This window comes from Aptenodytes patagonicus, chromosome 2 (assembly GCF_965638725.1).
Source record: "Aptenodytes patagonicus chromosome 2, bAptPat1.pri.cur, whole genome shotgun sequence".
In the NCBI taxonomy this organism is placed as follows: Eukaryota; Metazoa; Chordata; class Aves; order Sphenisciformes; family Spheniscidae; genus Aptenodytes; species Aptenodytes patagonicus.
Window position 1 is genome coordinate 117,304,328 of NC_134950.1, and position 14,259 is coordinate 117,318,586.

Consider the following 14,259-nt stretch of genomic DNA (forward strand, 5'->3'; position numbering starts at 1 on the left):
TGAATTCTAATCCTAGCCTCTGTGAAGGCCTTTATCACGGTGGGCATCCCATTAATAACCACCAAAGTTTTCATTCTGCAAGCTAACACAGACTGAGAGAGGCTGCAGTGATTTAAGGTGCCTATTATTATAGCTCCTTAATCCTCAAGAATGAGATTTTTCTCTTCTCTCTGAATGGCAGCTACCACAAATAGATTAGTAGAAACTATGGCTTTATTCCTTTGTCTATGCCCTTTCAAACTGACCTCTCCTGCCCTTTCAAACTGACCTCTCCTAAATTCAGCTTTTGCACCTTTTAGGTTATCTTTGTAGTCTGGTTTAATTCTGTATGTCCGTAGAGGCTTAGCTTAAAATTGCTTAACTGTTAAGCACTGCTTTTTAACTTGGCAGGAGGGCGTTTAAACTGACCATATGTGCTGCACCCCTATGGTGGCGAAACACCCCTCTAACACAGTCTCTGTTGCTCCATAGCTATTTCTTCTATGAGAATCATCAGAAGGTGTGAGTGTCAGATCCTTGTTCTGTTTGTACCCAGAATTTCTTTCAAGAAGATGCTCTCCTGATTTTATATCAGAGAAAATGGGAACAAGTCTTGCCCTTCAGCTTTCTTCATGTGTGAAAGACCTTTTCTGAAATGGAAAAGACAAACCAAACCCTGAGGAGAACCCACTGATTTCAAGGACAAAAATTATGTGAAATCTTACCTTTTTCAATTTTAATTACCTTCCAAAAAGACAGTTCCTTCCAATTCCTGTACAAAGCAAAGCATCCCCATAAAAATAGTTCCACCATGTCTCTGCCACACATTTTGAAGGGAATTTGTTTCCAAGAAATTCAAGAGATTTGCAGACACCCAAAAAAAGTGGAGTGGTTTTTGTCTAAAAGCTAATCATCCAGCCCACACAAGTTGTCTTATCTAGGTCACTGTATAATCAGTGGAGACAGGCCATCCCAAGGTAGGTGAGATGAATGGTGACTCACCTCTGAGATACTGCTATTATCTAGACTATACTATGACAATTTAGAGTAGTTGTCTCTCTTCAGAGCTTCTCACCTAACTTCTCTCAAAGTTAGGTGAGATGACCCAAATGGTAGATTTTGCTGGCAAAAGTTATCATGCTGGGAAAAGTGAAACTGTCTAAACACAGCCTTCATTGTATGCTTAAGCTAATCTCTGGGTTCAGGCACAGAGCGCAGCCTGAAATTGCTCATACACTGGGTCTTGCCTTTCCTGCATGCCCACATAACCCATGGGTAGCGCGGTTACCTACCTGGAGCAAAGTTGAGGCTGGTTCCCACAAGTGGCTCCCCAGTAGAGGAGGGACCATGGCTGCTGGCCGGGAGGGAGGCACTAAAGCTCATGGCAGAGCAAGAAGCTCCTTGCCTCTGCTCTTTTCCTGCCATTTCACCTTCCCTCCCCATGCTCACAGCTGAAACGTTTTCTTTTTGCGGGCAGCAGGAGCCCTGGTTTCTGCTCACCCATTGACAAAGTCATGGGTTAGTGGCTGCCAAATGCTTTTAATGAGTGCTCTCCCCTCCTTCTGTTCCATCATCAGCCCAGTCAGGTAGGCACGGGTCTCACTGACAACCTCCTTCCCCCCACCTGCTCAGGACAGTGCCTTGGGGTCACTTCTGTAGGGCCAGCAGCTGGGATCCCTCTTCCACTGCAGCCCTTACCTGTCTCCTCCATTTTCCACTAGCTCCCACACTATGGGTTTGGTGTCAGGAACTGGGAGATCCCGAACGACTGCATTGACATAAACCAAAACTCATCCCAGTTGCTAGGATGTGAATCCAGGCGAGCAATGCATCTGAAACATTGGAAAGCCACAAGAAGGCAGAGCAGGGGGCTGAAGGCTCTTCTGTATTTCATTCATACGGACTGTCTCCTCCTGAAACATCAAAGGCAGGGGTCTGCTCAGGAGCAGCAGGCTCTGGGAGAGGGGTCCCTTATGGAAATTGGGTTTACCTTTATAACTAGCAGTTCTGCTGAGCCATATATATATTTTTTCTCTCTTTGACTCTAATAATAATGTGTAAACTATTGCTGCTGGATACCTTAGGATTTTTTTTCTCCTGAGCTCCCCTGCTCTACGCCCTTCAAACCTAACTGTTACTGTGAAAAATGCCCTCTCTTCTATTTGTCTTTGCAGAAGAGCAGCAGAACCGTCTTCCTCCATGCCACTACATACAGCTTCACACAGGACAGGTTTTTATAAGTGAGAATTTTGCAGAAATGCTGAGTATTTTCTCCAAGCTGACCCCACGCTTACCAGACTTGGTGCTTCTCAGGCTCAGAGCTGGGCTGCTATGGGGAAAACATAAACTTCACACTCTCACATGGCGAGGGAAAACCTACAGAGTGGCCACTGAAAAATAACTATCCTGCATCTAGAGAGGACCAAATGGGTTTTGGTAGGCCAAAAGGAGGGCAAAGATTGGGCGTGCACTCACAAAACAAGCAAAAGTAGATACGTACGCCCTTGTTCTTGCAGACAGAGGATCCTGATGCCTTGAGAACGCAAATAACTTTTTTTCTTACTTTCTTTTCTTTGTACACACTACCACTAGGGGACGTTTTGTCATCACGTATTGCTCGCTACACAATTTTACTTTTCCTTACAGTGGGTCATGCTTTCTCTTCAATCTTGGTGCCCATATAGATCATGGAGTGAATGTCTGAATTTCATAGGGCTTGTGGAAAACCCAGACTCACTGGAGCTGGGAAGGAGAGAAGTATTTATTTCCCCCATTTCTCTGAAGGAGCCCATCTATCAGTATTGCTTACAAAGTGAGGCAGCTGGTTATTTCACAGCTTGCTGGAGCAAACCGAGAAAACTGAGGGTTGCCTCTCATTTTAGTGTTAAGTGCTGAACACAGACACTGTTTTGTGAAGATAGAAGTAATATACAGCCACTGCAAATCAAACTGGAATGAACATCACCAGCAGTGATGCATGTTAAGTATTTTCTGAAAGAACAAGAATATCTTTTAGACTAAATAATTAGAAATCAATTGGCAAAACTCACATTTCACTCCTTTTTTCCACTCTCATCTCATTTGTCCTAGGATACTGACTGGCTTAACCCAAGTCACTACCCACCCACCTACCAATACGCTTTTTTTCCTTCTCTCCAATGCAGACAGAGCAGCTGGTGACTCTTTGGATTCTCTTTATTGTCACAATTGCTGGAAATGCCATTGTGCTCTTCTCTACCTGGAGGAGGAAGCGGAAATCTCGAATGACCTTCTTCGTTACACAGCTGGCAATCACAGGTAGTGTATGGGAGGGGAAAGGCCATCTGAACGACACAGGAATCACTATTAAAATGACAAATAAGAAAATGCAAGTTGAGTGGTGAAGAATTCAGTTGCCACCTGATGTCCAGCTGCAGCTTGCCATAAGACAGATCGACAGCTGCTTATCTTAGGGCTCAGTCTGCCTCTGACCTAAAAAGATGTTGCTAGATGTAGTAGTGTCTGTGTCAGATGCAGCAGCTGCAACTCATTGATTTCACTGAATCTTATCTTCCAGTCTGAATTTGCATCCACATTTCCCAGAAGTTATGTCCCCAGCTGTTGTCATGGAACTGTTTAAATTGAACTAGTTTAAGATTAATCTCTTGTGTTTTTCTACTAAAACCCTTTCTAAAGTACTTAACAATGGTATTGCTTCATCAATTACTCTCTTGCATTGAAGAGTGAAAATAACTTCATGTTATCTGGTTCAACAAAGCGAGGGAAATATAAAAATGTAAATGTGGAGAGGAATGCATTTAGCGATTTTTTTTTTAATGGAAAAAAGGATGCTGATCTGAGAACTTTGTAGTTTTTAAACAAAATGGAAAATGTACAGAAACCTGGTTTGTAAAATTTCAATCTCAGCAACTAGGAAAGGAAATGAACATAAGCAGCATATTGTTTCTCTGTGGCCCTGAATGGACTAAATTTGTGGGGTTTTAAGTTTCCCAAGGGAAAATATGTGCTGTTTCTATAACAGTGTCCTGCTACTAATCCCTGCTTACAAGACAGCTGTGTCGTATTGTTTGTGTATATAGGATATATTTATATGCTTTCTGTTGCTTTTTTGGTAAGATATGGTAGGAATTACAGCACTTTTCCACTAAAGAGCTATTTAATATGTGATTTCCCAGCAATATTGCATCCTCCTTTGATGTCTGTTGTATCTCTGTTTAAACTGGAAAATCAAAGGACTACACTCCCCAATTTTCAACATGCATTCTTTGCAAGTAAATGAATTCCTGCTCATGGTCTCAACAATGTCTGCCCAGGAGCTTGTCCCGTTTGAAGAACTACTCTCAGTTGAAACAGACCAAGGTGTGCAAAGTGATGCAAAGGGACTGGCCCATAACTACAGGTGATGTAAGTATTATTGCAAGGTGAAGAGGTGAATGAAGGTTTGCAGTGACTCCTCTTCTGAAGTGCTGACGGCTAGTTTTCCTGTTTGCCTGTGAGTCATCTATAATAAACAGTTTCACTTCTTACCTTGGTCGTGACTTTCATGTCACTTCCTTCGTGTGCGAGCAGTATTTTCCATCAGGTAAGGCATGTTGATACAGCCTCACAGCACAGTTTGGAAGCATCAATCACAGATCAAGCGTTACAGTGTTCACAGGAGTTTCAAAATAGCCAATCTCTGCTCAAAGAGCTCTCAATCCCAGATGAATATACGGAAGATGGTAAAAAGTAGTCAACCAAGCAGTAGTACAGGCAAAGAGCAGAAGAGCAACTGAAGCCCCAGATGGACACCATCCATTTTCTACCTACTGTCATCAGCAAGCAGAGTACCAGGGGCAACCATCATGAGAAGGGCTTTGGAAGAGAGGAGGGTGGAAAATGACTCTGTGTATCCATCTGGCACAGAGGGCACAAGGGCTGGCCTTGCTGCCAAAGCAAAGGCACAAGTAATACATACACCAGCATGGTAATAGAAGATGGGTCCTAATAGGAAGAGCTCAACTAAACAGCAAAGGGTCTTGTCCTAGTAAGAAAACAAATGTATTTACTTCAGCAGAGAAAGAACCAGCATAAGGACACGGGTGTCCAGGTCAAAGGAATAAAGCAAGAAGCAGACAGAAGTGTCTGGACCAGGATAGCTCAGGAGAAGACTGGTCCACATGAGGTGTACTACGAGGAGGCTACTGCTGTTGCTGTGCTGGGTAAGGGCCTGGGTGGGAGTTTTGCCATTTTGGACCCATAGGAAAGGCTGACTTTTTGGATTAGAAGGGAGGTGGATAGAGAGCTATTCACTAGGGGTTCAAATACCATCTACATGAAGGGAGGGGAAGGCATTGCAAGTGCAGTTTTGAGGGAGCTGGAATAACCAGTGACAAAGACAACAAGGCAAATATCCCATTAGACGTGGGCTGCAAATAGTGCTATACAGCTGACGTTACAATATTGACTGAGGTCCATGTGTTCCACTTGCTGATTCTTCTGACTTCCCCTTCCCTAAAATTATCCCTGACTTTTAAAATCAGAGCTTCAAAGTGCCTGAGTTCAACAGTCTGTTTCATTTCAGATTACAGAAATTCACATAGAAAACTCACTTGACATTCACATTTGCAATGTTAAAAGAAGTAACACCAGCTTGAACAGCAAAGCTCCTTTCAAGCAATGTTGACTTCTTTTTTGTGATGCAGGAGTCAGAACTCTAATTTATCTTCCCGCACCAAGAGTTCCTGTCAGTATTTTGGCACAAAGAAATTACTTAATTCCTGAAATGGAGCCATTTCACTTTCTTATCTTCAAAAATATTAATAAGAACAAAGCAAGCTGGCAACAGTCATCATCCTTTCACAACAAGTTATGAGGTAGACACAGAACATTATGAAAACACTGGCTTGTCACATTGCTTTGACATGCTAGGCATATTTAAATCCTACCAACTAAAGCCTAATCTCCTGGCAAACAGTTTCTGCTTAGTCAATATTACTACTTCCATCTATTCTGGGATTCTTAAAATATTTATTATTTCTACCCCAATAGCAGAGAGAAGAATAATGGATATAGCTTTATCAATGTAGGCATTTCAAAGCCATTTAAAAACTTTTTGTCTATTGATCTGTGGCTCGATAGTTGAGTAGTGTCCTCAATTCTCATGTCTTCCCACTAATGTAGTACCAAAATGAAATGAAAATATAGCCTTTGTGTTAGAATAAACAAGGTATTCAAAGCAAATTGTGCATAATACATGAATAGGAAATGAGCGCTGTTGTTCCCCTTGACTGGTTGCCAAGCCAGATGCAGACGAGAACTAACTGATTGAGGCTTCTTTCAACACCGCCAGAATTCAGTGTTCAACCCACTTGGCAAATTCAGAGATAAGACTCATACTGATCCCTTACTACACCGTAATTCAACATGGTGCTCGAGGCTGCAGGGTTCTGTAGGAATGTGAGTAATCCCTTCAACTTCAGTGTGCTTAAAGATGTTGCTGAATCCTGGATTCAGAATATTTCATATTAAATATATGCCTATACAATGCCTGTGCCAATACCACATTTAAGTCTACGTTTAACTCTCAGCTCATGCATAAATCTCTTTGAAACTATCTGGGAATTAAGCACTAGGAAATCAGCTAAGAGTTAACAGCTGAGTTGAACAATAGTACTAATCACTCAGCATTAGCTAATTTAACAAAGAGGAATGTTGCCGTGTTTGCCTTGTGTTCAGTTTGCTTTCTGGCATATTCCTTTTTTGTAAAATTGTGTTTTCTTAGAAACAAGCTCATTGTGAAGACTGAAACTAAAGGTAGGTTTCCTACAGATATCTATCTCCAAGGCAATTTAGTTTTTCAGAAAGTGTAAGCTCTGAAGATTACCCTGTGAGAAGGGTATTTCTAAACACTTTTTCCCAAATAGGTTTCTTCTGAGTTTAGCACAAGTTATGCTCATGGTGCAGCTATCTATCTCGCCTGGCAGGAAACCACTCACATCTTCCCCTACCTGATGCCATTTCACATAACTTCAGAGTCTTAGTGTCTTTAAGATCTTTGCCTCTGACTGAATTCACTGAGTGGTTCACGATCAAAGAGTGGGGTCTGATAGACGGGCGAGTTCACAGGAGCTGTATCACACTGGAAATTTTCAAGTGAAATATGGTTGTTTTCAGAAAAAAATGGTTTGTCCACACATTTATATCCATTTAGATCACTTTATCCAACTCTACCAAATGAAGGCCTTCTTAACTCTACTCTCAAAATGTAAAAGCAGCAGACATGAGCATATATAAAACACAACTATTTGAGTAGCATTGGACAAGGAATGTCATTTATTGGCTAAACAGTCCATTCAATAAAAACTTATTATTTGACCAATTCTAAAACCAATCAAGCAATACATTAAAAAGCTCTGCTGAAAAGTATTTTACTTCTTATTATTCTTCATCCAACTTCAACTACTACTGACAGAGGAATGTATTTCAGTTCCTTTTAATGACCGAAAGTGCATAGTTTATTGAGGTTTTCTTCTCTAACATTAACATCTGGAAAGTTGGAGCTGGAAATGTCATGACCATTAGCTCTGTGAGTTTCTATTCCAACATTTAGCAGAAATCAGTACCTTAAGAACAGTGTTAGATTTTGTCCATTGTTAGGGGTAGAAATACATGTAGGCACTTTACCGCATGCCCAATTTTAAGCCATAGGCTGACAGACTTGGTTGGAAATACATGCTCACTTAGGTATTGCTGTGGCTGTAATGAAGAGATAAAATAAAAAGAACGTCAGCTAACTTCTATGGTAGCTTACATATAAACAGAAAAACAAAAGACAACCTGTAAAGGTATTCAACTACAGTCTGTATTATGATATAAATATCAGATCCTAAGGGATGAGTTGAGAATGACATTAAAAAGACAACGAGGTATTTTTAAAAGTGTCTCTTTATATCGCTGCCATGTTCTTCGGTTGCTCCCAGAAAGCTGGACCACAGGAGGCCTTGGTCCTTAAGCAACTGCACTCATTTTGTTCAGTGTTTAGTAAAAAGCCAATGCACTAAGAACTTGCTAGGAGACGGTTATGTGAGCAAATAGGTGGAAATGGATCCCACTAAAGCAAGGAGTGTTTATTTTCTGTGCTGCTTCTGTCCAGAGAGAGCATGATTGTGGGACTAAAACCAACTGGGCTCAGCCACCGACCTCTGGGATGGCTTTGGTTAAGATGACTGAAGGCAGAGTCTGCTAACTAATCTGCTAGTTAAATGCACTAAATAGGTGCATCTAACTCTACTACTACAACAACTAAACATGAACAAAACACATTGGAAGTTGTCCTTCCTTTCTTCTTCTTTTTTTTTTTTTTCTACACCAAAACCACTATGGCACTGACTGCTTTAATGGACTGTGCCCGTCCTTCAATATTTTTCTTCCTTGTCTATGTCACTTGAAGGAATGAAGATGACTTGTTACTCCCTGATCTGTACAAAAGCTTAATATAATAATACCATTACCAAAATTAACATGTAGAACAATATTAACAGATAATTGTCTCTGTTCCAGCTTTTCATCTGGAAAATGGTACTTGTAATATTTCTGCACTTCAGAGAAATCATATATACAGATTCATCAGTTTTACAAGTACCTTAGACATCACAGTGATTATGAGCATTGGAAGTTAATTGCATAAAGCCAATTAGCAGCTAACTCAGCAAGTCACCTTAATGGAGGTGGACTGTTGGCAGCCAAAGAGCCCATGGAGTTTCCAGTTATACTGGAAAACTTATACCTTGCCAGCTGGGTCTTGGCTGGAACCTGCCATCTGATTTACATGATTGCCCACTCAAGGCACAGAAACCTAATGCAGAATGCTGAACTGAAATAGAGTTTATTTCAACAATTCCCAGAAATCCGTGGCTTTCTCCCCTTTCCACACCTCTATTTTCTGCTAATTTGTGGGAAAAAAATGAAGGCTGAGGAAAGGTGAGAGGCATCAGTATCCTACCTGCAGAAAAGAAGACTTGGAGGAAGTTACGATTATACTGCAGAGTTCATTGATAAAATTGAAAGAAGGATATCTGCATTTCTTATGTTCATCATGTCCTAAAACCTCTTGAAAGTGTAATTAATATATGGTAAGGAAAGAGTCTCTGCTAATGGATCGTCTATGTTTTACACTACATGTTCCCATCACTACAGAAAAGGATATGTCAAAATTGGGAAGGAAGAGTGTCATTTGTTAACATTCCCTCAGGCACAGACACTGAATTTGCCGGAGTACCCAATGGCATCTAAATACCCCAGTTTTGGAAGCAGCCTGATTCCTGAACATCTAGCTGGAAGTCCAACAAGTCTGCAAATCACCTGAGTGTACACACGGCTTGAAAAACAGGGAAAGAAATAGATTATATCCATCTTTCCTCTGCAGGCTAGAGAAACCATAGCATTTAGTACAACTGTTCATTTTGCATTCACAGAATAAATGAGAATCAATTTACCAAGAGCAAAAATGGTCCTCAGGAGTAAACACAGCAATATTAACATTACTTATTCAGTGCATCCCATGATCTCTGGACTGGGAGTGAATAAGAAAATTCATTGCATGGCTGCATTAGTTGTCTGGAGAAGAAGCAATCATTTTCCATCCTGATTCTTCCAAGAAGACTAATTCAGTAACTGGAAAACAACATGGGACTTACTTTAAGTTAGGTATGTATTAGTGTACCCCCCAAAAATTGAGACAGAATGCAGGGTAAGATAAATGTGGTCACTGCCTGCAATACCCCGTGGTAGCACATGGCAAACCAGATTTGATATCCATTGCCATTTCTGGCAATTTAATACCACCTAGCAGAAACTCAAATTCTCCTTTGAACTTTAACTCAGATTTGAAGATGAGTCATAGTACCCTAGATCGTAATAAGTAAATTGGACACTGACGCTATACAATTCCAGTCTGGTATTATGAATCATGTTTTACTATACTCTTAGATTTCTTATATGAACAGCCAGGAATATTTCTGTATGTCTATATATAATCATCCTTGTCTGCATATATGGTTAGTCAACACAACTCAGTCTTTCCTGAGGAAAATATCCCATACATGCATCCCTCTTAAAATGCATTTTCTCCAAAACCGAACATGAAGTAGGTGGGGTAAAAGGTGGAATATCCTCAGAAGTTAGGCAAGGAAACCAAAAGTGAGCATTAGCATCAAAACTGAGTGACAGAAAGAAGCTTTATGCAAAGGAGGAGACATAGTCTCTTTGCGGGTATCAGGACCTCTATTTCACAGTGTTTGGTCATGGAAAGGAAAGGTCATGGAAAACAAAGTAGATTTCATGTTTTAATGGTGAAATCATGAAACTAGAGGTCTGACATAGAGAACTTGGCATCCTGAAAATACATTGCGCCAATCCAGTCTAGTAGTGTAGGAAGAACAGTGAAATTGGGACTAGCACACAAACATTCGGTCTAGTTGCGCAACTTCCTTGTGAGGTTTAATGTAAAAGAAACTGCTTTTGGTGCAAAATGAACTCTCCTTGAAAAGGTAAAGTTATGCTCCCACAAGACTGGGGCTCCAAGAAAAAAGGTGGCCTTGGAGGACTGGCAGTAATCCTGTGGTCTAAGGCAGTTGGATTGCCTTTGCGTTCTATGTACGTGGGCAAGAGAATTGGAGTCAAGGACGTATGCTAGGAAAGACAAAGAAACAGCGATGGAGCTGATCTCGATGCAGTAGCCAGAGAGTTTTAGTCTAGAACATGGGACCCCAAAAAGCAGGCTGGTTAGTGCCCCACCAGGGAGCTCTTGTAGAGGTGGGACACTCTGAGAGTGTAGAAATGAGCTGTGGGTTTGCTGACAACTACTTCTTCTGCTTTAGTTTCCAATTCCAAACCGAATTCAAAGTGTTTTTAACCAGCCTGGACCCAAGCTTGTGTACTCTATAGCTTGCCTAATGCTCATGTATTTTTAAATACCTTCTTAAGGGCTCACTGTAAAGTCCAGGGCTGGACACCATATTCGTGTTTGCTGTGACTCTATCCATTGTAGCTCACTGCAGTACGAAACAGTAACACTGGCACAAAAGCAAAAAAAGCTGAAGTGCTGTATCTGTAACGCTAGAATGTAATGTCCCTCCCATTAGTGGAAATATAAAGATAATGAGCTCTCCAAATTTGCTACTGGAAGCAAGAATGGTCATCCACTTAAAAACCCTGTAATGACTGTTATTTATATAGCGTACTTTAATCTTACAAATGCAGGAACAAGATGTCCATGATTCATGGTTTGTAATTAATGCAATCACAACCCACCAGGCAGACATCCTTACACCAGCATTTTTGAGCCTGTTGTCTCTGAGCAGCGGTCTTCAGATCCCTTACAGGTAGCAAAAAACACTGCAGCATAGCTCCAAGTACAGAGCTAAGGTCCCTGCAGGCAAGGAGAACTCATGAAAAAACCCTCTTCTTTCCTATTTACTCAATGTACAGCATCTAAATACTGTACTAAATTGTTCTGGAAGGGGACAGTTTGTGCATTCATCATCCATAGGTGCTCAGAGTGGGATTTTCAAAGTGTCTAGTGATATAAACCGTATCCTCTCTGCAACTGCAAAACAGCAGACACACTCTCCCAGCTTGCCAATAGCTCCAGTACCAATTTCAGTGTAGGATATGGTGATGTGGTTTTTTTCACATTGCACAGGACCATGTGGGACCCTGAGACTTTAGCAATAAAGGCAAGATGCCCTCATTTCATCTGCATCTCAGTCCCTATAATACTTTCAAGCCAGAGAAATCTTTTTTAACTTTTATTTTGTGGACCCATGATATATTTTCAGTAGAGGTGTGGATTCCTGTACAAAGAATTTGAGTCTTTCCTTACATAACCTTTAGGGACTTAATAGGCTTTAGTCCACAAATCTCCCTGCTTCTAAAGCAAAGAAAAACTAGCTACAGTACGCCTATAAATATTCAATACAGTATGCAATGATTATTCCTTTGCAGTGTATATGTATGTTTAAAATCACAAGCAGGCACCAGACTTCTGTTCCTAAGTCACCCAGGAGTGCCCTTGAATGCCATCCCTAAGGCTTGGGCCCCTGGACACTCCCACAATGGAAATAATAATTTTAGTGGAACATCTTGTGACAATCCTATCTCCCCAAATTCACCCCAGACCACACATTTTTAAGCTAAGATGGAATCAGTCGCTCTGTTTGCTTTTCCTGGGTAATAAGTTATTTCTGAAAGGATTAAAAAATGATGAATGGACCTTAGATGCCCTATCTTTATACAAAGGCACCATCTTCTCATTTCAACAGACACACACACACACACAGCCTAAACTTGATTCCACTTCCCCACCTACAGATTTCCACATAGGAGATCCACGTTTGCCATTTCTATTATTTTAAAAGGAGCTGTCATTATTTCATCTTTGCATATAAATGCTTTTCCTGACTAGACATCTGTGTGACTAAAATGAAAGCATTTCCTTTCAGCCGCTTTTTGCTAGTAGCTTTTTCCCCTCTTCCACCTTCAATGTAATTTCTCTAACCCTGTGCAGCCAAATTACTGCACCATCACAGCTCTGCTGGTACCAGTAGGGCTGTGTGGAGATTTTAAAGGTTTGCCTGGCCAACTACAGCACTTTTGAGGGCTGTAAGACAAAAATGCAATGTGGTCTGAGCCTGTACGCTAGAGCGACCATGCGGTATTTGAAAGAAATAGCAAAAAGAACAACATTCTAATCTTAGTAACTTTTCCAGTTAGCCTAGTGGAATGTGAATTAGGCAAATATCTTCAGACACCTTTCTCTTATAGGTAGGCGGTTGAGTACTTTGGTGACAACCTACATTTGCAGGTCTTTGATCTGAAGGGATTTTAATCTGTGACCTTCTTCACCTGAGGAAGTTACTGTTATTTGGGGCATTACACCTTTTGCTTTATACAGCATCATTATTAGCAGGGAGGGTGGAAGGAAAATGCTCTGTTAGCTTCTTGCCATGTGTACAGAAGTAGGTCTAAAGAAAGCATATGGCTCGACATCAGTCCTGGGAAGCAGAATGGGACATAACTGTCATAGAGATAATTGGATTAGGTTTCGTGACTGCATTCTTGCACAGTGGTATTCATTTTAGGGATTATTCATGCCATCTATTTTAGGTGCCTCACTGTAGGTATGTAAGATACGAAGTCACTCTCCCTGTGCTCCATTTATAGCCAACAGAGGAAAACACTCTGAGCCGCCTTTAAGTTCCACTGACTTGTACAGAAGGATTCAATTCCTAATTTAGATCCCTAAAGTTGACTATGTAAACCCCTCTGGTGTTCGTACATCACCAAATATGTCAGGATTACTATTCGTCTTTGACAACTAAGAACCTAATCGTCCACCATTTCAATCAGACCTCAGAAGGCTCTGACTCAAAACCCACCTGCAAATACAAAGTTTTACAGAGAAGGTATTTCTCAGTACTTTTTTATTTATTTATTTTTAGGCGCAGCAAAGCATATCAACGTGTTACCTGATGGGAAACACATGATTATTTCTTTTGTGCTCAGCTCTGTTTCTAAACGGCCATCTGGAATTTGTCCAAACTTTTCTGGGCTCTACCCAAAAGACAATTTATTCAAGTGGGGTCTAGAAAAAAAGTGTAGCTTAAATGACAAATGTTATTCCAAACCTGTGCAGTAACACTACAGCTGCATGATTAACCTTAAAGGAGAACCTTTGCAGTGCAGATAACTGCCATGCCCCACTGTATTAGTGAAAAGAACAACCTGAAATTACTGAAGGATGCAATGTGGATAGGGATGCATTTTAGCAGCTCATTCTGTTTCTGCACGCATTTAATACACACACACACACACACACACACACACACACACACAAAGCTTTGTCAGTGTTAAACAGAGGTGGCTAAACTCTATAGCCCAAACTTTGAAATCCAAAAGAAACTTGTAGGTAAATCATACATTTCTCCACTCCTATTAAGTTAGGCAGGCAGTAGGAAGAAAGAGAGAAGGGTGAAGAACTCCTTAACAAGAACAAGAATAGTCAAAATAAGATGGAAATTGCTTCTGGACAAACCCCCAAACATTTCACTTCCATGTCAGACTTTTTGCTACTTCTTAAGGAACGGGGGTAACAGCACTAAAAAGCAGAAGCGGTTGGTTGATCACACCGATTTCTTAGACTGAGAGGTTACTGATAACGAACAGAAGCAATTTTTCTTGCAAGATGTTTGTACTTTCATTGTAAACTAGCAAAAGAGAATGACAGACAAAATATTATCC

The 14,259-nt window shown here is 40.8% G+C and overlaps 1 protein-coding gene across 1 annotated transcript in view; it reads left to right on the top strand.

Moving 5' to 3' along the window:
* Nucleotides 1–14,259, top strand: part of NPSR1 (neuropeptide S receptor 1) — a 61,236-nt gene that overhangs the window by 10,384 nt on the left and 36,593 nt on the right. Inside the window, exon 2 of the mRNA XM_076332106.1 lies at nt 3,144–3,276. Within this exon, the coding sequence (XP_076188221.1) occupies nt 3,144–3,276 (133 nt within the window). The remainder of the gene's footprint in view (nt 1–3,143; nt 3,277–14,259) is intronic.